The sequence below is a fragment of the Microcebus murinus genome, chromosome 11 (genome assembly GCF_040939455.1).
Source record: "Microcebus murinus isolate Inina chromosome 11, M.murinus_Inina_mat1.0, whole genome shotgun sequence".
Lineage (NCBI taxonomy): Eukaryota > Metazoa > Chordata > Mammalia > Primates > Cheirogaleidae > Microcebus > Microcebus murinus.
In genome coordinates, this window is record NC_134114.1 from 90376830 (window position 1) to 90404079 (window position 27250).

Sequence of the window (27250 nt, forward strand, 5' to 3'; positions counted from 1 at the left end):
AAGGCTAACTTCATATGAAATTTGCCTTGGACTATATACTTCAGATATCTGAATTCAATTAAAGAAAAACTTTCAAAGTCTAATGGAAAATTCATAGATTTAGTTTAGTTATTAAATAAATAGGTAAAGTAATTTTGGCCCTTTTAAAATATGATCTGAGAAAAAAATAATCTTGTAAGACTCTGATCTTGTTAATGTGAAATGTTAAAAAGGGATAAATTCTTGCTAAGGAAGGTCCATATGTCTGTTTAAAAAAAAATGAAAAATGCATTCTTATTAACCAGCCATCAGTCCTCAGTTCCAAACATTTCTACTTAAAAGAGCCTTACTCAAAGTCCAAGCTGATCCTTGTTAAACCGCTCAGATTTAGTTGTTGTTTGTAAGCAAAAGTTCCATTATATAAAGTATTTTCAAGTACTATCATAAGTACCATCATAAACTGTATCCAACCATTTATTCAATCCCAAATAAAAAACAAAGTGACCAAAAATTATCTGCATCTGTATATTTAACCTTTTGTATTGGGACATGTTAGCCAAATAGTATACAATACTTAAAATATGTTATTCACTTAGTGGTAGTGCTGGATGTATTCACATCCAGGTTATATGGTGCTTATCTGCGTTTGAGAACCGAGAAACTGTTCTTAATACAATCACAGAAATAACTGAAGGAGTACTTACAGAAAACATGATGTGACTTGTCAGTTTGCTAACCAGGAAAAAAGGAGTATATTCACTGAATAATGAAGCTAAAGCCCTGCTGGTTCCAAAGCTGATCCAGTTTGAAAAGGGACAGGTAGAAAAAGAGAGAGAGAAAAGGGAAAGAAGTGAAGAGAGTAGATAGTGAAGGCAGTAGTAGTAATTAGAAGCAGCAGTCTTATGAAGTGGATCCACTGAAAACTAGAGAGAGAAAATCTGAAAACAGAAAAACAGCCAAGACAAGGTATTAGCAGTGGTGGCTTTCAATGTAAGTGAAGTTCTAAATCTCAGGCATTATTATGTTGTTCTGAAAGCACACCAACTGAAGCAGCACAGCAGCCTGATAAATTTTAGGTTGTAGGTTAGTAGCCCTGTGTGCTTGGATTACTGTTAAACATAACCGTGTTGTCCCGAGAGTCTAATTGTACTAAATAATATTCAGTATACATTGCTGACCAAGGGAATAGAATAATGTACTTTAGAAAAGTTGATCTGAATTAGTCAAAATTAACACATTTTAAAACTTTTAACTTTTAAATTTGGCCAGTGAAAACTGACAAATCTAGACTATTTCATTTTCCTGACAATTAATATCTAAATATTGTATATTAAAGATGAAATACATGTTTAGAACCCCTAAACACCTATTTTCTAAAAACTGTTTTCATAAGCTTAGTACTCTGAGAGTAATTTGAAAATTGTTACTTGTTTTCCTTGTTCTGGTATAAATTCTAATTTTAGTTTTCTTTGCCATAATGGTCTCATGAACCATTATGAAATAAATTATATTTCTCTCTACATGTCTGTTATATACTTAATGTACTAATTATTTTAGTGACATAATATTTAAATATAACTTAGGCTTGTCATTTAAGAAAATGATAGATGATTTTTATTAGACTCTAGCTTGGCATTTCAGAATTCTTAAAAATGTTAAAGTACATAAATTAGTAATTTAATGTTTAATCAAATTTAATTTTCTTTATGAATTCCACATCATATATTAATAAAGAATCTGATTTTTCTAATTAACTAAAACTGTAGAGCAGGTATATGTTCATGGAGTTCTGAATTATTTTGTTATGGATAATTTTTAAAGTAGAGAAGGAGCTAAGCAATAGCAATTTACAAAAAATTACTTTTTCTGGCCCAGCGTGGTGGCTCACGCCTGTAATCCTAGCACTCTGGGAGGCTGAAGCGGGAGGAATGCTCGAGGGCAGAAGTTCGAGACCAGCCTGAGCAAGAGCAAGACCCCATCTCTACTAAAAGTAGAAATAAATTAATTGGCCAACTGAAAATATATAGAAAAAATTAGCTGGGCATGGTGGTGCATGCCTGTAGTCCTAGCTGAGGCAGGCAGGAGGCTCACTGGAGCCCAGGAGTTTGAGGTTACTGTGAGCTAGGCTAATGCATGGCATGATAGCCCGGGCGATAGAGTGAGACTCCGTCTCAAAAGAAAAAAAAAATTACTTTTTCTGCTAACAGTTAGAAATCCATACTTTTGCTTTTCATTGCATATTGTAAAGGAAACCAAATTTTTTCTTTTAAGAATTTTTATTGTATTTAGCAATAATATTTACAATTATAAGAAGTGTTAACTTTCTGTGTTTATCTTAATAAATTTACAGTTAATGATTTTTTATGTCTCCAAATTGAGGCATGAAATATAAAATGAATGTTTTCTTTGTGATAAGCATGTCATGTGTTTTTTTTCTATGAGGCTGCTGCACTTAGTATTTGGTGATTATTACGTGTCATTGTTGTCATTCCTTTAGCAAAATAGCACATTTTTTGACCAGAAAAGGTAAGACTTGAGCATTTAAAATATAAAACTGTTAATGGAGAAAATTCTGTAAAAATATTTTAAAGAGGTTTATTCTGGACCAAATATGAGTGACCTCAGTCCAGGGAGACATAATCTCAAGTTCCTGAGAAAGTGCGCCGGAGGTGGTTGAGTTACATTTTGGTTTTGTACATTTCAGGGAAACAGAAATTGCAGGTAAAATCGTTACTCAATACATGGAAGGTATACATTGGTTTAGCCTGAAAAGTGGAACATCTTGAAGTGGGGTCTTACAAGTCATAGGTGGGTTTAAGGATTCATTAGGTGGTAGTTGATAGAGAGTATTAAGCTTCAACCAAAAATTTAGACCCAGTAGAAAGGAATGCTTAAGTCAAGAGAGTTTGTTATCTGTCATGTGACACCATGTCAGCAAAAAAAAAAAAGAACTGTTTGACTAGATTTTATAAATTGTAAAGCATGATTTAGCCTTTGCCTTGCATGGCCTTAGGTCTTGTTTATATTAATAATAATAATTTGGTATATTATTGCCAAAAAGAGTCTGTTTTGTCAGTTTTATGATTTCTGTTTTAACATTAATGTTGGTCAGTTGCTATGTTTAAACTCCAAAAGGAAGGGAGTATAACAAGATGTGTCTAACCTCCCTTCCTAACATGGCCAGGAACTCAGTTTTAAGGTTTTTCTGGGGTCTACTTGGCCAAGAACGGCTCTGTTCAGTTGTTGGGGGACACATAGGATTTTATTTTAGTTTACAAAACAAACCAGCTATTTCAAATATAATTGACTATGCCAAACATTTTTAACTGATGATTTATTATAAAGAACTTTTTAAAGGCTGCTAAACTTCAAAATAATTTTTCTGAGGAAAGGAATATATTTTTTGTTAGAATCTTAGACTTTTTGTTGAGGGCTATATAATGTGAATTTTATTTGAAGTTTAAAAAGGTAAAAAATAAAATTTAAAAAATGCATTCTATTCATTCACTTTATAAATGGCTAGGGAAGGTAAAATGTTATATAGTAAGGGTAGAAGAAGCATAGAAAATAAAAGAAACCCTCCAAGAAGTGCACATGTATAAATTTGTACAGATCATTATCCTTTTATGTCACTGCTAAAGCATAATGATAAAAGAAGAAACTGTTTAAGAAATGCAACATCTAGATCATCTATTTGACCCTAGACTCCCTCAAATATTTCTACATACCTACTAAGCCTCATTGTGATTTCTCTAATTCCATTTTCTAATATTTCTGGCAGTCTTGACTCCTGCAGCAAAATGGTTTGGATATATTTTCTCCATTCTAATTTTTTATTATAATAAGCACATAACAAAATTTATCATGTTAACCATTTTTAAATGTATAGTTTAGTAGTATTAAGTATATCACATTGTTATGAAACAGATCTCCAGAACTTTTTATTAATCTGAAACTATACCCATTAAACAACTATCCTCTTTCCCTTCCTGACAACCCTTGGTTATCATCATTCTATTTTCTGTTTCCAGGTATTTGATTATTTTATATACGTCATATAAGGGGAATTATACAGTATTTTGTCTTTTTGTGACTGGCTTATTTCACTTAGCATAATGTCCTCAAGGTTCATTCATGTTGTAGGATGTGACAGAGTTTCCTTCCTTTTTAAGGCTGAATAATATTCTGTTGTATGCATATACTATATTCAAATTTTCAATAAGTTTGTTGGGTTTGAGTTGAAATCTTATAGACAGAATCATGTTGTGGCATCTGGGGTAACTGAAAAGTAAATAAAACTCTAGGGCGGTGATCTCCAGACTTCTGATTACATAACCCTATTCACAAAACATACTTGAGCAAACCCTCAATATATGCATATTTATGGATACCACTATTGTTCTAGATATTAAACATTGACAAAATTTATTTTCTCCCCCTTACTACTGTGTTTCCCCGAAAATAAGACCTACCTATAAAATAAGCCCTAGCAGGATTTCTAAGCATTTGCACAATATAAGCCCTACCCCGAAAATAAGACCTAGTGATGGGCGTGGCTAAACAGCATATCTGCACAACCCATGCATTTCGTCGCAGAGTAGTAAAGAAGACAAGCAGCCCTTCTCATCTGCCCCATCATGATAGCTACTATCCCAGAGGTGACCGGAAAGGTGTGGGCAGCCCCACCAACAAGGTCGGCTCCCCTGTCAGGTCCCGGCCATCCTGTGCGTGCTACAAGTTGAGGCTTTGAGGGGAAAATAACACATCCTCTGAAAATAAGCCCCAGGGTGTCTTCTTGAAGAAAAATAAATATAAGACCCTATCTTATTTTCAGGGAAACACAGTACTTCCTTCCCTCCCCTTCTTCCCTTTCCTTTCTTCCCTCTCCCTACTTCTTTCCTCTCCCTCCTCCTTTCCTCTCCCTCCTCCTTTCCTCTCCCTCCTTCTCCCTCCCTCTCCCCTTGCCCCTTATCTCCCTTCTCCCCTTGTCCCTTCTTTCTCTCTGCCTTTTCCCTTCTCCGTCTCCCCCTTCCTCTTTTTTTTTAAATCTAAATAGAATTTATGGTATTTTCCTTCCATATTCCAGTGAATCATTTTTGCATACCAACTACCTTGGTGACTGCCTTGCTCTCTAGTTTGAGACAAATCACTTTCTATTAAGATATTTATCAATTCTTTTTTGTAGATATTTGTGGAGCCAGGTACAAGGAAATAATCTTAGGAAGACCCCGAGAGTCAAACAGTCTTTCTAAAATCTGGATAGTATCATCTGTCAGGCTTTTTTTTTTTTTTTTTTTTTTAATCATTAATCTTACTTCTTTGAAGATTAAGAAGTGCCTTCATTTAATTACTTCTTTTCCTTTTTGGAATCTTAGAAGTTTACTTGTAAAATTAGTTTTGAAGATCTGTTTCATACTTGAGTACACATTCATTTGTACTTCTCACACTTTTTACCTGAAGTACTCCTGATGATAAAGGAAAGTGAATAGATAGCTCTTAGGAGACTGAGGACTTACACTGAATTGGCTTGCTGAAAGCAAGAAATAGATTTTAAAATCTCTTTGATTTTAAACTTATATCACTTTTATCTTCTCCACATCTATTTCTTTCAACATAAAATGTTTTAAACCATCAGTTAAATAATCTACCTTTTCCTCTCCCCCTAAATTTTGGGGCAAATTTGAAGGTCCAGGATAACATGCCTCCTGAAGCTTCATGCACTCTCTGCGACACTCAGGAGTAGCCCCATGCATAAGGGTGCCTTAGATTAAGAAGTAGAGAATGGCATAGTTCTGCTGGTTACTTTAAATTCAGTTTTTAAAGAAATTACATTTAAGTCTATGTTCAGAATATTGATTATGTCTGATTTAAAATAAGCTGAAAAAAATAAATGTTAAAGACGTCCTTTTTATATGTTTTAGTTTTAATCACTGGATGTGTGTGGTAACAAATCCAGCAGTACAGGAGAATTTTTTAAAAAGCAACGTCGTCTTCCTTATTCTTCTCCTTCCATTCCCATTTTTTAGATGTAGCCTTTTAACCATTTCTCTGTTTGTGTTTTGAATTCTTTTGGGAGTTACTTTTACAATTCTAATAACGTCACAGTGCAGCATATGCTGAGGGTTTAGAAAGGGTTTAGGAAAGTATTCTTAAGGGAAGAAAGGTATATTTATATAGTCTACTATCTTAACATGGAAGCCTCCTTTTAGAAAGTACTTTCTATGGATCAAAGCAACTAAAATACTTATTTTTAAAATTTATGTCAGGACATGATTCTTATCTGACTTTTTCCCCTGTGCATGCCTTAGTTTTTCCTTAGCCACTTTCTAGCCTCTCCACGACCCTTAAAATTCATAAGCTCTACATCGAAGTTCCTTTTTATTTCTCCTTAATACTGATATGTTTTCTTCTATTACTAGTAAAGTAGCTGTTTTTCCCCTTAATAATAGAACAGCAGAGTCTGTTTTCACCCAGGTTGTGGCAGAAGATCTAGATACTTGATTATTAGCATTTTCAGAAACAACTCAACAGCTATATGGTCTTTTTAGTGCCCCTGAGCTTCATGACCAATCTAACGCAACAGGATTTAAGCATAACAGTGCCTTAAATCTGTCTTCCTGCAATGGGAGGGGGAAAATAAGGCAGCAACTATAGACAAATCACAGGTCATTTGTTTGCTGAGAGGTATCGCTGAAGTCCTCTTAGTTATAGTATCTGAAGTGTAATGCCCCACTTAGTACTGTAAACCTGGTTGCCAGTTGCTTTTCCTTTGGTCCTTCTTCATCAAGTGTTTTGATAAGTAGTTTTATACTCCCTGGCATTGAGTCTAAATTTTAAACATTTCTTTCCAGTGTGGTCAGTTTCTTATTTTCATGTCATGTGTCTGTATTCACAGACTATACTTTCAAATGTTTTTTTCTCTTTAAAAACTCGCCTATGTTTTAATTTTGTTGGTTGGTTTGTTTGTTTGGAGACAGTCTTGCTCTGTTGCCTGGGCTAGAGCGCTGTGACATCAGCCTACCTCACAGCAACCTCAAACTCCTGGGCTCAAGCAATCCTTCTGCCTTAGCCTCCCGAGTAGCTGGGACTACAGGCATGTACCACCATGCCCGGCTAATTTTTTCTGTATATTTTTAGTTGTCCAGCTAATTTGTTTCCATTTTTAGTAGAGACAGGATCTCACTCTTGTTCAGGCTGGTCTTGAACTCCTGACCTTGAGCGATCCTCCCGCCTTGACCTCCCAAAGTGCTAGGATTACCACTCCCAGTCCTATGTTTTAATTTTAAAACCATTTTTTTTTTAATGAAAGAGCAATCTTGGCAAAATCTATTAGTTAAGCATTGTTTGTAAGTTTTATTTTTCCAGAGATTCTCTATACTTCTTTGTTTACGTGCCTTCTAATAACATGAAAACAAAAAAAGCAACCAGTCACAGTGGCATGTGCCTATAGTGCCAGCTACTGGGGAGGCTGACTTGGAGAATCACTTCAGCCCAGGAATTTGAGGCCAGCCAGGGCAATATAGCGAGATCCCACCTCTTTAAAAAACAAACAAAAGCACACAACAGTAATGTTAAAGTCAAATGATAAATTTATCTTAAAACTTTGAATTAATTTTTTGAAAGGATAAAAAAACCACTATTTTATTCAATTTTTCACTTGATAAGTTGATAAAACCACTGTTAAGTTTTAGAATTTGTGTTAATGTATATAACAGATATATTGGAAGCTTGATTTTTGATTATAAATGTTAATAAGAACAAAGAAAAAATTTACACATTTAATGAAAGAATAATCATACCACTTTTTAGTACTCTCTTAGAATACTAATATTTTATTCATCTTTCCTTTTTTCTGAAATAACCAAATTACTACATTAAACTCAGCTTGCTGTAGCTTGATATAATGCATGTGCATGCTGTGTCTGCAAGCTGAGTAGCTTCAAACAATAAAACAAAATTGTATTACAGCACAACTATTTGCATTCCTTTGAAAGGTAAGTAAAATCTCATTGAAACCACTGAAGGAGAATAATGGTGCATCTTAATGTGGAATTGTTTGCCTATTAGATTATGCCTATGTCTGCAAGATCCTTGATTCTCTACTGGTGATTTACATCTTGTTACTTAGTGTTGATTAAAGATTTGTGTAACTTTTTTAATGCTAATGTCTGTAATATGCTAAGGTAAAATACTAAGAGAATACTGACTAACTGTAGAGTGTTTAGAAAGTAAAATAATAATGATTCCATTTTTTCTTTTTTGTCATTCCATTTACTACAATATTCCATCTCTGAGCCATTTCCAAAAGTTTGAAACAGTTTGAGTAGTTATGGTGCTTGAATTTAAAATGAAATGAAAAATGTAGTTTTATATGTAATTATAAAGTCAGTGATTACTGAAGGATCTGATCTCAGAAGTGAGCTGTTGCTTTTAATTAACATTGGCATCCCATTATATTCTTTAAAAAACAAAGTAGAAGGATGTAGGAAATTTCTTGTCATGTTCTTAGCCAAACTGCAGACCAATTTACAGGCAGATATAACATCCTTTTATCCTACATGTACAGTAGATAAGTCAACATTCACAGAGTGATAGACAAGTTGAGGAAAAAATAGAGGTTGCTATACAAAATGATTTTTGTTTCACTTCCCTTTTCTTGCCTGCTATATACTTAATAATAATCTTATTTTTGTGTGTATACTTGTAGTTAACCTTAGATCTTATATAAAGACAGGTGAAATAAATACAATGAAAATAGTACTTACTTTAATAATACTTTATTTTCTTCTTGTTAGTTTCTTCACTAGTTGAAGAAGGAGAAAAGCAGAACAAACGTTTCAGGCCATCAAAAATGTCTTGTAGAGAATCTGCTCCATTGACCTCTTCCTCACCATCAGTAAGCCAGGAGTCACTGGCAGTTAAAGAGAAGTTCATTCCACCTGAGCTCAGTATCTGGGACTATTTCATAGCCAAGGTAATAAAAGTGCTATTCAGATCAATATTTACGTAGTCAAATGGAAATGAAGGTGTTTAAAATAAATATAATTATTGGTACTTCCAAATGTTTTTCCACTCTGGTTTAGAAAATTTTCATTAGTATCAGGCTACATTCTAAAAAACTATACCCTGTAATATTTTGACCATATTTCATCTCAACTGTTAAGGCAATTTTTTGATAAATTATGGCGTTTGCATTTTAAACAAAACAGAGTTCTTAGATAAAAAGAGAACTTGGTTAACACCTTCATGTTAATGTACTTGATAGTGGTTAAGGAATCAAAGTCCCCTGGTCATCTATCTCCATACACACTCTTTTCTTTTACTACAGACAGTCCTTCATTTTTCTAATAATGCATGAATTCCAAGTACTAGTGTTTAGGTAAATAATACTCCCTCCAAAACATGATTCAAATTTAGGTTACTATAGTATATTCAATGTGAGTAATTGCATAAAGAACAAACTTTCTTGCTAGTTCTTTATTCCAGAAATCACTATGTAGGTAAGATACACCTTAGGATCAGTGACCAATCATGTCAGTTCAAAGTTTGTCAGTGATTGATCATTTAGCACCTGTCATTCAATTCACACACAGCAAAATACACAATTGTTTTGCTTCCTTGACTCCTATGATAAACTCATATGATACTTTACAAAATTGGATAATCCAAAGAAGGAATTAGCCAACTCAGATGAAAGTGCAACAAAAAAATGAAAAGTGATAGTACTAAGAGTGAAATTCAAAATGAACATAGAGTCATAGAAAAATAGCTAACTGTGGGAATGGTAACACTGCTACCATTTAAAAGAGTCATGCAGCCAGAGGAATTTAGTACAGGTGAATTTTATCAACATAAATGTAGAAGAAAGTAGTTATAAGGAAGGATGAAGATGTTCCAGAGATAGTGACCTTGGCAAAAAAAAAAAAACACAACAAAATTAAAAAGGACTCATAGCATTGAAAGTGCAAAGAATAAAATACTGGAAGCTGATACAAAATGAAAAAGAAATATGACTATCTGTTAAGGCATAGAAAGGATGCTTGCTTCATATCCTAAGTTATAGAGTTAGAAGAACGCAATCACTATTCAAACTACTCTTGATTCTTTTTTTTTTACAAAGAAATAAAACATTTTAATTCTCAATATTTCTAATATTTTAATTATAGTATATGAAATATTAGTTTTACTATTTTAAAAAATTTCCCGTACATTTATATTGTAGCTGACAGTAAGAGAGGTTTTAGTGTTTTGACAAATATTTTTAAAGGTCACAGAATATTAGTAATTTTTACCATTGATTATTAATATTGCATGTATGGTTTCTGTTTGCTCATTTTTACAGTCATGCATTACAGTGTGAAGGAAGGACTGCCTGTATGTATATTCTGCTTTTCATGTCATCAGCAAAATCCCTCACATTCTCAACTTCTGGATGTTCTCTTTACTTCCTTGTATTAATTAACATCTAGCTATTTTCTGGTGACACCAATCTCCCAGGCTTGTTAAGCTGTGGCTTTATTTTTTTCATATCCTACATCCTTCATATCCTCCTTTCATATCCTACATCCTCCTGAAGGGAGTTTGAAGGCAATTTATATCTCCCGTTCCTCATTGCCTTTTGCAGAGTCATTTATTCATTTAACACTTACTTATTAAGCACTTCATTTATCTGGGAATATTTTAATTTCACCCTCATTTTTTGAAAAATTGTTTGCTGCATATAGGGTTGTTGGTCACCAAGGCTTTCTTTAGCTTCTTGTTCCTGGATTTCCTTATTAAATTCTTGGAGTCTGCCCTACCCCAATCTGTATCACAACCTCAAGGAAGTTCAGATTTTAATCTTCCTGAGTTGTTTGCTAATGAGATCTCTGTTGTTTTTTATAATACCCAAGGGCATGGGATTTTAAATGTAGTCCCTTCTGGCAGTATATCAGAACTATTAGTTCTTACAGTCTGTCCTGCTGGCCCTTGTAGAACTTCCATACCACAAAGCTTGAGGTGGGAAGGGAACAGCCTCTGACTAAAGTTCTCACTGTTTTACTGAGATTCAGTAGATTTTTTAAGCAAATGCTTCTCCACATGTTATATGCATTTGATCAGTTTCCACTGGTTTTTTTGACAGCTTGTCTAAGTTTTGTTGCTTTTTTGAGAGAGGATTTACCAAGCTCTTTATTCAGCTGTTCGAGAAGTTCCACCTTCCCTGCTATGTTTTTTTATTGGACTTCCCTAGATCCAAGATTTTACAACTTTTTTTTCAAACTTCCCATGTCTTCCATCTTATCCTCACTCTTAACTGATGACTTCACTTAATAAGTCACTGAGAAAAATCAGACAAAATTCTTTCATCATCCCATCAGAAGATATAACCCAGTCTACATTTGCTCCCATCTTATTCTTTCATCCTGATAAAATGAAGGAAGAGTGCTTCCTAACAAAGACCATTTCCTCCCAGTTCTATTCTGACTCTTATCCTCACTTTTCTTCTCTACTCTCTCAAGTGTCTTCAATTTTTTTCTTCTTCTGTAGTGGCTCCTTCTCATCAGGACAGAAATGTGTCCCAACACTCAACTTTTCAAAACTGTGTACATATTTTCTTTCTGTTACCTTATTTCCCTTTCATACTTACTTGTATAACTTCTGAGCCAATTACCCCACTGAAACTGCTCTTGTTGAGATTCAGGTAATATCCATGTCAAATATAACTCACACTTTTTTTTATCATCTTGTCTAACCTTTTAGCATTATTCAATATACTTAACCACCTCCTTCCTTGAAATGTTTTTCTCTCCTGTTCTCTTGATGCCAATATCTTGTAGTTTCTTTTTTGTTGTTGTTGAGACAGAGTCTTGCTCTGTTGCCTGGGCTAAAGTGCTGTGATGTCAGCCTACCTCACAGCAACCTCAAACTCCTGGGCTCAAGCAATCCCTCTGCCTCAGCCTCCCAAGTAGCTGGGACTACAGGCACACGCCACCACACCTGGCTAATTACTTTATTTTTTTATTTCTTTGGATGCTGAGGCTAGGTGATAATTTTTCTATTTTTATTAGAGACTGGGTCTCACTCTTGCTCAGGCTGGTCTCAAACTCCTGAGCTCAAACCATCCTCCCACCTCAGCCTCCCAGAGTGCTAGGATTACAGGCATGAGCCACTGCGCTCAGCCGTAGTTTTTCTTTTTTTCTTAAGCTTACTATTTTATTCCTTCATAGTCTTCTTTTTCATCCTCCTTCTACTTGACCTGTGAATCTTGGTCATCTCCAAAATTTGGGGATTTGATATTTATTTTCTCCAACACCTTCTCTCTTATACCCACAGTCCTTCTATTTTAGTAAATGGCATCTTTAGTAAATGTCAGTGCTTTCTCTAAAATATATCTTGAGTCTGTTATTTCTCTCCAGCTTTGTCACATAACACCTATATCCGGACTGCCAATTCTTGCTTTAGTTACTGATGTCACCATTTCTGCTCTTGCTATTTGACTTTTGTCTTATAAGAGAGTGATCATAGCAATATTCTTATCATATAAATCTCAGTACTTGTTCTCTTCCTAAAACTTATTAGTGACATTCCATTACACTTCTTTACCATAGCCTGTAAGACCCCATCTGACCTGTCATCTGCTATTCTCTTCAACCTTTCAACATTTAACCTCTTGCTTTGCAGACTTCTGTCAGATTTTTTTCCACACCAAACTCTTTCCCATTTGAGATCCCTTCTGCATGCTATTTCCACTGCCTAAGAAGCTTTTCTTCCTTCTTGTTATATAGCTTCTTCCTTCTGTCCTTTAGGTCTCACTTACATACCACTTTTCAAAGAGACCTTCTATGATCTCAATTTTCTCCTTATTCTCTATCTCATCTCTTTTTTTCTTTATAGCACATAATACAATTTGCATTTAATTTTCTGTTATTTCCCTGTCTTTTCTGCTAAAATGTAAACTCTATAAGGACAGTAACTGTATCATCTTAATTCTTACATCAAGTATACTTTTTTGGCACATAGTGGATACTTAAATTTTTTGTTGGCTGGATGAATAAATAAGAGAATTGTGTAAAGTGATATCAAAGGCACAGAATGGCAGTAGTTACTTATAAAGAAGTATCTGCAAGTGGTATGAATTGTTACTATCAGACTATATAAGTATATTAAATCAGATATTTGGATGATAAATTACGTAATTATTTTATTTTAGCCTTTTCTACCCCCTTCCCAAAGTCGAGCAGAATATGATTCAGAGGAGAGTTTGGAAAGTGATGATGATGATGATGATGATGATGATGTTTTAGCATCAGATTTCCATCTCCAGGAACATTCTAATTCAAATTCATATAGGTATGGAATATTTCACTTTAAGCTGCTGCTGCTGCTTTTTTTAGCTCTCCTTAAGGATTGCAGATTTAAGCTTCTTTTAAAAAATCATCATGGTTTATATAAATAATATTTTTAAAAATAATACCTGTGAAATTTATAGCTTGGTGAATTATATTATATTAACATAACTCAGATTACTTGATTAAAATTGTTAAATTTATTTTCTTAATAATTTTTCAGTTAACTTAATTTTAATTATCCATGAGTAGACCATCTATGATTTGTATCATATTTCACAAATCCTGATCCAGATTATGCCTTGCTTTTTGGACCTTAAGATAAACAAGTTCCACTGTTTTAGCCTAGAAAATCTATAGTATGGAACACTAGTACTATAAGTTATCACTAAGTACTATCACAAATGTTCAGAATGTTCACCTCCAGCTCCAATCCTGCATTACTCTTCCATTCATGAGTGATGGAATATTATTTTGTCTCTATTGATATGTTTATATCTAGAAGGCGCATATTTTTATTAAAACATTGTACATGTTGTATAAAAAATACGAATTTTCCCAAAGAAGTATACTAGGGACAGTGAAGTCATTCTTTATGAAATGTTATGAGATTTTTACGCACTGGTATATTGGTTTTATTACCCCTTTAGATGTATTTATTTTTTGTTTTTTATTTATGTTTTTTCTTTTTTGTTATTTATGTCCCAAAAGCCGCCAGATAGTATTACTCCTTTTAATGAATTTTACTTTTTGAATACATAAAACAAACATTCACATGGCTCAAAAGTCAAATTGTATAACTCAACAACAACAAAAATAACTTAATTAAAAAATGAACAAGGCCGGGCATGGTGGCTCACGCCTGTAATCCTAGCTCTCTGGGAGGCCGAGACGGGCGGATTGCTCAAGGTCAGGAGTTCGAAATCAGCCTGAGCAAGAGCGAGACCTCGTCTCTACTATAAATAGAAAGAAATTAATTGGCCAACTAATATATATAGAAAAAATTAGCCGGGCATGGTGGCGCATGCCTGTAGTCCCAGCTACTCGGGAGGCTGAGGCAGGAGGATTGCTTGAGCCCAGGAGTTTGAGGTTGCTGTGAGCTAGGCTGACGCCACGGCACTCACTCTAGCCTAGGCAACAAGTGAGACTCTGTCTCAAAAAAAAAAAAAAAAAAAGAAAAGAAAAAAAAAAAAGAAAAAATGAACAAAAGACTTAGACATTATAGCCCACAATGAGATACCTTTTTATACCCATTATGGTGGCTGTGGCTACTATAAAAAAAAAAAAAAAAAAACAGAAATGGCAAGGATGGGAAGAAATTGGAACCTTTGTGCCCTGCTGGTGGGAATGTAAAATAGTGCAGCTACTATGGGAAACAATATAGTAGTGCCTCAAAAAATTTAAAATAGAATTACCGGCTGGGCGTGGTGGCTCACGCCTGTAATCCTAGCTCTCTGGGAGGCCGAGGCGGGGCGGATTACTCGAGGTCAGGAGTTCAAAACCAGCCTGAGCAAGAGCAAGACCCCGTCTCTACTATAAATCGAAAGAAATTAATTGGCCAACTGATACATATATAAAAAATTAGCCGGGCATGGTAGCACATGCCTGTAGTCCCAGCTACTCGGAAGGCTGAGGCAGTAGGATCGCTTGAGCCCAGGAGATTGAGGTTGCTGTGAGCTAGGCTGACGCCACGGCACTCACTCTAGCCTGGGCAACAAAGTGAGACTCTGTCTCAAAAAAAAAAAAAATAGAATTACCAAATAATCCAGAATTCCACTTCTGGGTATATACCCAAAAGAAGTGAAAGCAGGGATTTGAATAGATATTTGTATACCTATGTTCATAGCAGCATTATTTGCAGTATCCAATGGGAAAAACAATCCAAATGCCTGTCAACAGATGAATGAATAAACAAAATGTCCTATTTATTGTATATACATTAGAATATTATTCAGCCTTAAATAGGAAGGAAATTCTGACATATGCTACAACATGAACAAATCCTGTGGACATGCTGAGTGAAGTCAGTCACAAAAAGAGAAATAGTATGTGATTTCACTTATATGAAATACTTAGAATACTCAAATCCATAGAGACTAAAAATAGAATAGTGGTTTGCCAAGGGCAGGGGAAGGGGAACAATGGGCAGTTATTGTTGAATAAGTGTAGAGATACAGTTTTGCAAGATGAAAAGCATTCTGGAGATGGATGGTAGTGGTGGTTGCTGAACAGTGTGAATGTATTTAATGTTATTCATCTTTGTGCTTAAAAATAGTTAAAATAAGCCGGGTGTGGTGGCTCACACCTGTAATTCTAGCACTTTAGGAGGCTGAGGCAGGAGGATTGCTTGAGCCTAGGAGTTCAAGACCAGCTTGAGCAAGAGTGAGACCTCATCTCTACAAAAAAAAAAATAGAAAAATTAACTGGGTGTGGTGGTGCATGCCTGTAGTCCCAGTTACTCAGGAGGCTGAGGCAGAAGGATCACTTGAGCCCAGGAGGTAAGGTTGCCAGTGATTTGTGATGATGCCATTGCACTTTAGTCCTGCAACAGAGTGAGACCCCGTCTCAAAAAAAAGGTTAAAATATAATAAGTTTCATGTTATGTGTATTTTACCACAGTTAAAAAATAACTAAAAAGCCAATACTTTAAGAAATAAATATGTTCCACTTGAAATAAATGAGAAGCTGAAATACCTTTGTTTAAAGTCAAACTATATAAAAATGTGAAATTAGAAGTCTCACTTATATTTCTTTTTCCTCCACCCAATTCCTTCTCTACTTCCTCTTTGTATAACCACTTTTATTAGTTTCTGATTTATCCTTCTGTTGCAAAAATATGCAAATGCATATATATAATCTTATTTCCCCTCCTTTCTTACATAGAAGGTCACATACCATACGTAATATTCTCCAACTTGCTTTTTATTTAAACATACTGGAACTTATTTATGGTTACCCTAATATTCCATAGTTCAAAACTAGTTATTCAAACAGTAATCTCCTGGTAGACAATTTGGTTATTTCTATTCTTGTGCTATGTCATGCTGATGTGAGTAACTGCGTACATATATTCTTTTGTGGAGGAATATCTTCAGGGTAGATTCCTAATAGTGGAATTATTGGGTCAAAGAGTGGTGTACTCTTTTAAATCCATATATAAATCTTTAATGGATCCATTGTTACTTTATTTTTAGTTGGTCATTGATGCGGTTGGCAATGGTGCAATTGGTGCTCAGCAATTTGAAGACTTTCTATCCCTTTGCAGGTCATGATCTTGCAGGTAATAAATATCTTAACATGAACTGATGGATGCCATTACTTTTGATTTACTACTATGTATTTGTTTAAATAGTGGAGAAAAAAGTTTAGTAACTTTCTATTGTAGAAGATAGGTTTCTTTTAACCAAACCAATCATCTGCAAATATGTCAGGAAGGCAACATCTGAGAATTCAGGAGCACTGAACCTGATGTGATTGCCTACATTGAGACTCTATAGTTCTAGCCAAGTGTTGAGAAATTTAATAATGATAGACATATAAAAAACTAAGCCAATACAAAAACTAGCGATTAACTCCAAAAGGAGGAAAAGTTTGTACAAGAAAGAAAGGAGCATGATAGTATACCAAGTGGTTCAGCTATGAATATTGTATTTCCATATATGCAGTGAAAACACTAAAATACCAATTTGATCAAAAATTTTGAGGCCAGGCACAGTGGCTTGTTCCTGTAATCCTAGCACTCTGGAAGGCTGAGGTGGGAGGATCACTCAAGGTCAGAACTTCGAGACCAGCCTGAGCAAGAGTAAGACCCTGTCTCTACTAAAAATAGAAATAAATTAATTGGCCAACTAAAAATATATAGAAAAATATTAGCCAGGCATGGTGGCCCATGCCTGTAGTCCTAGCTACTCGGGAGGCTGAGGCAGAAGGATCAGTTGATCCCCAGGAGTTTGAGGTTGTTGTGAGCATGGCTGACGCCATGGCACTCTAGCCTGGCCAACAGAGTGAGACTCTGTCTCAAAATAATAATAATAATAATAATTTGAGACTATATTAGGAAGATGGAGAAATAAGTTTATTCTCATATGCTATAGTAGCAAATCAGTAGACTATTACTAAAACTGAAAAATCAAGAACTCACCATGGAAACATGTTGTTTAGAAATGGGGAGATAAATAGCAGGAATAGCCAAATGTTGAAAATGGAATTAGGACTCAAGAGTATGGAGGGTTAGAACTAGAAGTGGTGGTTTCATGGCAAGTATTATTTAACTTTTTTTTTTTACTTTGTATATTATTTTTAGTTTCTAAGTAAATTTTAGAATTATGTGCCATGTGGAAATTGAGCTGACATAAACGTTCAAAGCAATTAATTTTCCTCCCACACATATTTTCATGATGTTTAGTACATTTTTCATGTGAAATGAAAGTCAAAAGCAGTAATGTTGAAATGCTTATACAGATTTATGACATATCTTTTTTAATCTACTGGATTTCTGTGCCTACCTCTCCATCCACATCTCGCCTGCCAACGTGTGTGTTTTCTTACAATTGAATATAGCATTTACTGCAGAAGGTAAATGTGGGTCAATTACATTTTTCCTTTTTAGAGCTTCCAGTTAGTTCACCTCTTTGTCATGCGGTTCTAAAAACTCTTCAGTGTTGGGAACAAGTTCTTCTCCGACGACTTGAAATCCTTGGTGGGCCACCTCAAAACTACATTGCAAGTCATACCTCTGAAGAGAGTTTGTCTGCAGGTCCGGCAATTCTCCGCCACAAAGCTTTACTGGAACCTACAAACACTCCTTTCAAGTAGGTTTCCTATGGGTACTGTTTTTAAGGTAGGAGTTCTAATAAATCAAAATGTTGTCAGGTAATATTCAGAGAAAAAATATTTAAGGCCTATGTTTAATTTGCTGTTCTAGACTCAAATCTGTCTTTGTGTAATGCCTATGGTAGTCTAGAGGTTAGCAAACTTTCCTTGCTATAGTCTAGCTCGTAAATATTTTCGGACCATATGCCCTTGTCACTACTCAACACTGCCATTATATAGTAAAAACAGCCATAGGCAATGTGTAAGCAAGTAGGCATGGCTGTGGTCCAATAAACATAATTTCAAAAATGGGAGGTAGGCTGGATTTGGCCTTTGAGCCATAGTTTATTGGTGCCTGCTCTAGAGCAGTGCAATTCAAAATTGCTGGTTAGCAATTGTTTTGCTGTCCAAGGGGAAAGAAAGTTTGAATCAAAACGTAAATCAATGTAGTGCTTGCTTCATCTAGAAAGAAAGTCTTGCCATGAAAAATATTAACTGAACTAAACAGTGTATTTAGTTGCTTAGTGTTATAAGGTTTTTTTGTTGTTTTTTTGGGGGGATGGTAAGGGGGAGTGGGCAAGGAGGAGGGAGAGATGGGTTACCTAGTGTTATACTTAATGTGTACTTTTTCAGAAGCTCTTACCTCATTGCTGATCAGTAACAGAGTTTGTGGACTGTTATGTATCCACAGGCAATACTTTGAGTAGCTCCACTTCTAGATCTCTTCTAGGAAGCATACCTGTTTTTGTTAGATCCTATGGCCCTGAGTTAGGGATTAGGAAACTATGGTCAGCCCCTTGGGCCAAATTCAGCCCACTTTGTACTTTTGTAAATAATATCTTGTTGGATCACAATGATATATGTCATTTGTATATTACCTCGGCCTGCTTTTCCAAGTGTAGGTTAAACATCCCTAATCACAAAATCCAAAATCCTCCAAAATTTGAAACTTTTTGAGTGCCAATATGATGCCACAAGTAGAAAATTTCACACATAAGTACTTAACACAAACTTTGTTTCATGCACAAAATTATTAAAAGTATTTTATAAGATTACCTTTAGATTATGTGTATGTTTATAAATTAATTTTGTGTTTAGACTTGGTTCCCATCCCCAAGGGATCTGATTATGTATATTCAAATGTTCCAAAATCTGAAAGAAACATGAAATTCAAAACACTTCTGATCTCAAGCATTTTGGATGAGGGATACATAACCTGTGCAATGGCAGAGTTGAGTAGTCATAACAGAGACCATATGGTCCACAAAGCCTAAAATCTTTACTATCTCATCCTTTAGGAAAAAGCTTGCCTACTTTTGCCCTAGATCATATGGTCTGATTCTAGTTAATTTATTATAATAAATATTCATATAGTACCAAAGAATTGTGATCAAGTTAATAAGAAGTCTCTAACGTGTATAATTAAGTTTACTGTCTCTCTGTAGATCCAAACACCATCTGGCACTGTCTGTGAAGAGGCTTTGGCAGTACTTGGTGAAGCAGGAAGAAATTCAGGAAACTTTTATCAGGAATATATTCACAAAGAAACGGTGTCTAAATGAGGTCTGTATAAGTAAAAACCTATTTATTATTTTATTATTGAAGTCTTTTATGTTATCATGTAATCATAAAAAATAAGTTACATTTTACAGATATTTTGAAAATACATTTTTATATCGTAAACATAAACAATTAATGCTTAGAAAAGTGATTCAAAAGAAGAGGGGTAGTATTTTCCTAAATCAATTTAATTTAAATTCAGAGTAATTTATTCAGATGTATTTGGGACTTTTTTCTCAAAAAGATGATTATTTAAGAGTCTGTATCTTCTTTCCTGTGTTTTGAGTTGTTGTGATCACCAATTTAGGAGACAAGGTAGAAATTTCTTATGATTTTCATGTGATAGTTTAAAAGAGATCTATCTTAGAAGTCTAATTGAAACTAGATTCATGTACTGAAAACATTTTAAATACATATTTTTTTAAATGAAATTTCACAAACTCAATTTATAATTACACTGGAACTGGTTGGTTATACCTTGCTAGTATCATAATTTTTTTGTCATTGCTGCTAAAAGTACTAGTTTGATGATACGGGAAACTTGCATCTGAATGTAAATTAACATCTTGCTTCCTTTATGAGAAAGTTTTGCTACTAAAAAATATCAGGTGAACTAAACTGTAGACATAGTGATGTAGTTGATTCTTTATCTCTCTTGGACCAGTAACGAGGAAAGAGTTCAAAACTGGCAGCTGGTCTGTGTACCACATTTTGAGTAGCACTGAACTAGTCTGAAAGCAAGCTTTCTACAGTTTTTGAAATGGGAGGAAAAAACAAAGTATTTCAGTTGGAGAAATAAAGAAATTAGAATGACTCCAAAATAGACAAGTAAGCAAAAAGCAAGATGATATCTAACCTTTCTGTCTTAAAGGAAAATTACATAAATATTTCATTGCCTCTCAATTAAGCAAATTTATAAGTGGAAACTGCATGTGTTATTATTTACTATTTACCTGATTTTGTAAATATGTTCGAATTGACCAATCCAGGAAACAGAATGTATGATATTCTTGCTGACTTAGAAGAGTTTTAACATGTGTACATTGGTATAACATCGAAATCTAGGCAAACATTAATATATTTTATTTGTTTATTTAACCTCATGTAAAATATGTCTTAAATATTCAGTATATGAGTACCATTAAAACAGTTCAGGAAAATGTTTGGATAAATAAAATTAATAATGTATGTATTAAGGAAGACTCTAAGACTGATTAGGATATGTTTACTGGTAGCATAATGTTGCCTATTTTATTTTAAATATGTCTTTGCCTGAAATAATTTATTACAAGTTAAAGCACTCTGATGTAGTAAATAAAGCACTGTTGCTTTATTTTTACTTTGCTTATTCTTTGATTTCTTTGTCGTACCTAATATGAATATGCAAATTTGGAATAATTTCAAGTAAAAATTATTTTTTAAAAATCATTGCCATATTTGTCTAATATTATAAGTAAAAAGTAATTTTTCTACTGCTGATATATGTAGTGTATTTAGGAAATAGTTCTGAAAACAAAACAAAAACTATTGAACCATTAGTTTGTACAGTTCATTCAGGAATAGAATTATTAAAGAAATAAAGTAGTATAATTAAGTCAGAGTGCATAAGGATAGCAGATAATGAGTACAACTATGCATTTTAAGATTTTTGTATTTTATTCTTAGCTTTGTTTGGAGTTTTATGATATCTTAAGAAAATTTTTTAATTTTTATTGTAATTATCTTAATCAAAAGCATCCATGTAAATGTTGGACTAACAGCTTTGTAACTATCAGCTAAATATTTTCTCTGAGTTTTAGTTTCTTTACCTGCAAAATGACTATAATACCCCTTACTTTGCAATGTTTGATCAATAGATTCAACTTATTTAAATCCTGGCACAATTAATGGTAGTTATTAGAAATTTGTTGTTGTTGCTTTGTTTTATTCTTACTGGTGATACTCTTAAAAATGTGACTTTTTGATAAAGTGAATATGAAAAGAAAAATTTTATATAATAAAATATAATTTGTATGGATTTAAATAGAATATTAATTTATAGAGTTGGTATAAAATTAATCTTTAGTGGACAGTTGACTAGCCTGTTTGGGTATTAACAAAATTACATTCCATCTCTTATTTTGATAAAATGATTATACTGAAATATGAGTCTAAGTCACTGTGACTTTCCAGTTAGGAGATAGATATATACAAGTCCTGTATTTTGCGTGGGATTGATGGAGAGAGTATTTTGAGATTGCTGCTGTTTCTTTATTCCTCTGTGTGTTTGAAAATGAAATTTTACAGTTTCTTTATCTGACCCTAACATTCTTGTGTATTCTCAGATCTTTTCTATTCCTATATAGTGTAGTGTACTGGTGCATTCATTTTAAAATAGAATGTCTTCTCTATCTGTAGTTATTTGGAAATTAAGTTACAGATGATTGCAAATAGACTAAGTCATTCCCAGTGAAAAATTGGGATTTGATAGCTGCCATCTTTGTCCTCGATTGCTTTTTCTGTTTTATCTCCTAAGAGTAAGTACAGGCGTTGAAACAACTTTCTTTAACAAGTGTCACTATTCCCTTTTAGGAAGGATGTGTGCATCCAAGTAATTTATTGACTGTGTGACTAAGTCTGTAGAAAGAAGATTAGACATGTAGAAATTAAAGTTTCAAATCAGGAGGTTTGCCTGAAGGGTCAGATGTCTTGAGATATGATACATAGTTGTATGTAAGAGAACATTTCTACTTTAATTTTCAGTTGATAGTACTTTGGCACCAGTAGATCTGAATTTTTTAATATAAAGTACTTCATGCTCAATCTTGCTTTTAACGTCAACATTTCAAAATGAATAGAAATTTCTTAGGAGGTAGAATAAAATTTATAGTGGTGACTAATGAGTCTGAAGAATTAAGTTTTCCTTATTCCCTAACCATTCTCTCTCACACATTCTTCTTTTAAGGTATATGAAATTTAAGAATACTAGCTCAGTCCAGTGTTCTTCTCTAGTAAATTTGGTTAAAAATATAATTTTAAAATATATCCCCAGTATTTTGCATGTTATATCTCATCTTTATTCTTTGTCATGTGGTTATTCTTTCTTGAAGTCATTAGAGGACAACAATGAAACCATCAAAAATTCTATGATGGAGGAGCCAAACATCAATAAGGTACAAATATCATTCAACTGAAATTAGAAATTGCATTCTTTCATGAAAATAAAAAATATTTGCATTTGTTTCTGGACCAGACTCTGATTCCAATGGAATTAAAGTATTGCTCCCTCAAATCATTCTCATTTTAACAACTTAAATATTGCAATTATAAAAAATGGTTTCTGTTTTGTTAAGAGAATGCAATTTTAAAGGGAGTTGAATGTATCTTGTTTTGGCTACAGATTTTTCTGAGTAAATACAACTAAAATTCTTAATAAATGTAATTACAATGGCAATTTAGAAGCATAGTAGTATTGATCCATTTTTGCAAGTATCACTTTTGAAATTAAAATTCTTTTCTATTATATTAACTCCTAAAAATATAGCAAATACTATTATATAGCATTTATTTTACTGGTAGGAATAGTGTATAGAACCATGCCTTACACGTAGTACTTAAAAACCAAAGCACAAAGGATGAGAATTTGTACAATCATGAACTAACTTCTAGATGTTCCATGATCACACATTCAAATATGACTTTATTAGGTGGATATTTAACTCATATTTTTCATATTGTATATTTAAGACAATTTCAGCAGTAATTTTTTAGAGGAAAAATTCCTCAGCAGTTTTGTTTAAGGCCACTAATTTCTACCTCTTCTTCTTCTTTCTTTCTTTCTTTTCTTTTTTTTTTTTTTTTTTTTTGTGAGTCTCAATCCATTGCCCTGGCTAGAGTGCCGTGGCATCAACCTAGCTCACAGCAACCTCAAACTCCTGGGCTCAAGCGATCCTACTGCCTCAGCCTCCCGAGTAGCTGGGACTACAGGCACGCACCTCCATGGCTGGCTAATTTTTTCTATGTATTTTTAGTTGGCCAATTAATTTCTTTCTTTTTTTTAGTAGAGATGGGGTCTCACTCTTGTTCAGGCTGGTTTCCAACTCCTGACCTTGAGTGATCCTCCTGCCTCGGCCTCCCAGAGTGCTAGGATTACAGGCATGAGCCACCATGCCAGGCCTCTACCTCTTATTCTTTCCCATAGGAATCACTTGCTAAAATAGGAGAAATAATTCTCTGTGCAATAAATTATAAAGACTGATTTGATAGCAGGTGTATATTATAACTAAAATCTTGGCAAAATAAATATATATGGTCCTTATTTTGAAATTTTCTACTGCCCTTTGGGAGTTTTGAGGGAATAGAATTCAAACTTTTAATCGGTTAACAATTTTCCTTGTCTGAGTAATGATTACTTACTACCATCTACACGTTATAAGGAATTCTCATCCAAAGATTTTTCTTTTCATTCTGTTTATAAAATGTTAACAGTTATAATGCTGTGTTTCTATAGACATCTCCATGCTATATTAAAATACAATCTTTTGTTGTTGTTGTTGTTGTTGTTGCCATCATATCAATTTTGGCTAGCATTTTCCAAGCCCTCTGCTATACTAAAAAAAAAAAAATCTTTATTAGTTATGCCTGACCTAAAATAACTGCATATATTTGCATTGTACAGCTTAATCAATTTTAACATATATATAAACTCCTGAGGCCATCTCCACAATCATCATAATGGATGTATCCATCACCCTCCAAAATTTACTCCCTCCCTTGCTCCTGCCTGTGACCTTTTCTTCCTTAAGCAACCACCTATCTGTTTCCTGACATTATAGATTAATTTCTGTTTTCTGGCGTTATATATAAATGGAATCATATGTTATTTTTGGTTTTGGCCTGTGTCCTTTCACTTTAGCATAATTATTTTGAGATCACTATATGTTGTATTAATGTTTCAGTAGTTCATTCCTTTTTATCGTTGATGCCTATTACATTGTATGGGTTATACCACACTTTGTCTACCCATTTACCTGTTGATGAACATTTCAGCTGATTCCATTTGGGAGCTATTTCAAATAAGGCTGCTTTGACCATTCACATACAAATCTATATGGACATATACATTCATTTCTCTTCTGTAAATGCTTAGGAGTGGAAAGACTGGGTCATATGGTAGGTGCACATTTAACTTTTTAAGAACTGTTCAAATATTTTCCAAGGTGATGGTACCATTTATACATTGTCAGTGGGCAGTGTATGAAATTCCAGTTGCTTGACATTCTCACCAGCACTTGATATAGCCAGCTTCTTCATTTTAGCCATTTTAGTAGGAGTGTAATGGTGGTTCATTGTGGTTTTAATTTGCATTGATTCACATCATGTGTTTATTTACCATTTGTATATCTTCTAGGGTGAAGTATCTTTTCCAATCTTGTGTTTATTTTTTTATTATGTTCTTGTTTCCTTGATTGAGTTTAAACAGTTCTTTATATATTCTGGATAAAAGACCTTTATCAGATATGTTATTTCCAAATATTTTCTGTTAGACTATGGCTTGTCTTTTCATTCTCTTTACAATGTCTTTTGAAGGGCAAAGTTCTTAATTTTGATGAGGTCTAATGTATCAGTTTATTCTATTAATGTATTTTCTTTTTGGTGTTATATTTAAGAATCTTTGCCTAGCCTAAGAGCACAAAGATTTTTTCCTGTTTTATTCTAGATTCTTTATAGTTTTAGTGTTACACTTAGGTCTGTAATCCATTTCAAGTTAATTTTTTTATATGGTGTGAAGTATGGATTTTTTGGTTTTTTGCATCTTTATATCAATTGTTTCAGCACTATTTCTTGAAAAGATTATCCTTTCTAAGGAAAAGGCCACTAAATTGCCTTTTTCCCCTTGTCAAAAATCGATTGACACAGATGTGTAGGTCTGTTTCTGGAATCTGTATTTTGGTCGATAGATCCTTCCGTCTTTATGCTAATAACTCACTGTATTGATTGCTATAAATTTATAATAAATCTTGGAGTCAAGTAGTGTAAGTCTTTCAAATTTATCCTTCTTTATCAAAGTTGATTTCTTTTTTTTTTTCTATTACATTGACTAGAACTTTCAGTCCTATATTTTTTGTGTGTGTTTGTTTTTTTAATTTCAAAATGTTAATTAAGGGGGTACACATGTTTTTGTTATGTGGATAGCTTTTATGATACTTTAGTCAGGGCTATAAGTGTGCCCATCATGTTAATAGTGTTCATTGTACCTGTCAGGTAGGTTTTTACCCTTATCTTCTTTCCCCTCTTCCTTCCCAATGATATTTACTTGTTTCTATGCCCATATGTGCCCATCAGTTATTGAATAAGGCCAGTATCATGTTGATTTATTATAGCCTTGTAATATAATTTGGAGTCTGGCAATGTGATGCCTCCAGGTTTGTTTTTACTTAAGATTGCTTTGACTATTTGGGCTCTTTTTTGGTTCCAAATGAAGCTTAGGATCATTTTTTTCTAGATCTGTGAAATGATACTGGTATTTTAATGGGGATTGTGTTAAATCTGTAAAATCACTTTGGACAGTATGGACATTTTAACAATGTTGATTCTACCAATTCTTGAGCAGGGGATGTTTTTCCATTTGTTTGTATTATTTGCAATTTCTTTCATTGGTGTTTTATAGTTCTTCTTGTAGAGATCTTTCACCTCCCTAGTTAAATATGTTCCTAGGTATTTTATTTTCTTCGTAGCTATTGTGAATGGTATTAAGTCCTTGCTTTGGTTTTCTGGTTGACTATTACTAGTATCTAGAAATGCTACTAATTTGTGTACATTGCTTTTGTAACCTGACACTTTGCTGAATTTATTTATCAATTCCAGGAGTCTTTTGGAGGATTCTTTAGGGTTTTCGAGATACAAGATTATACTGTCATCAGACAGGGATAGTTTGACCTCCTCTTTCCCAATGGATGCCTTTTATTTCTTTCTCTTGCCTGATTGCCCTTGCTAGGACTTTCAGTACTATATTGAATAGAAGTGACAGTGGGCATCCTTGTCTTCTTTCAGTTCTTAAGGGGAATGCTTTCAACTTTCTCCATTTAATATGCTATTGGCTGGTTCCTGGTTGGATAGGAGAAACATATCAGTTCTCCTGGGAAGCTTTTTCAAACTTTACATGTATGGGAGGCATCAAGTGCAAAAAATCTTCCTCAATATGGGAATATATTCCTGTCCTCTAGCAGGAACTATCATCTATCTCTTCCACCAATTCAAAACCTAATAATGGATGCTTAGTGTAATTTAGATACCAGGCAGATTGGTGGGTAAGTTGGAAGTTTGTCATAAAATTATGGAACGTGGCTTGTACATTCTTACTTGATGATTGTCTTTAGTAGCCAGAGCTAAGATTCTTCTTGGAAGACAAGTTGACCCTCAAGTCAGCCAGAATGTTCAGCAAACACTGAAGTTCGTTTATGTTTGTAAGCAAATTACATTTTCGATCAGAACATATTTGACATCTTTATATCCAATGACTATGATTTTTAATTTTGTTTGCATAGGAGTATTTTGGTTGTGTTATAAGTTTCTCAACTCTGCAATTAAATAGT

At 33.9% G+C, this 27250-nt stretch overlaps 1 protein-coding gene across 6 annotated transcripts in view; it reads left to right on the forward strand.

The window, feature by feature from the left end:
• Positions 1-27250, forward strand: part of DMXL1 (Dmx like 1) — a 167539-nt gene that overhangs the window by 103822 nt on the left and 36467 nt on the right. For 4 of the 6 annotated variants that reach the window (XM_076008303.1, XM_076008302.1, XM_076008301.1 and 1 more), the window contains 6 exons: positions 8775-8953; positions 13169-13308; positions 16499-16584; positions 17914-18115; positions 19562-19679; positions 22766-22828. In XM_076008303.1, the coding sequence (XP_075864418.1) occupies positions 8775-8953; positions 13169-13308; positions 16499-16584; positions 17914-18115; positions 19562-19679; positions 22766-22828 (788 nt within the window). The remainder of the gene's footprint in view (positions 1-8774; positions 8954-13168; positions 13309-16498; positions 16585-17913; positions 18116-19561; positions 19680-22765; positions 22829-27250) is intronic. The other 2 variants (XM_076008304.1, XM_012766105.3) reach the window with 1 other exon arrangement.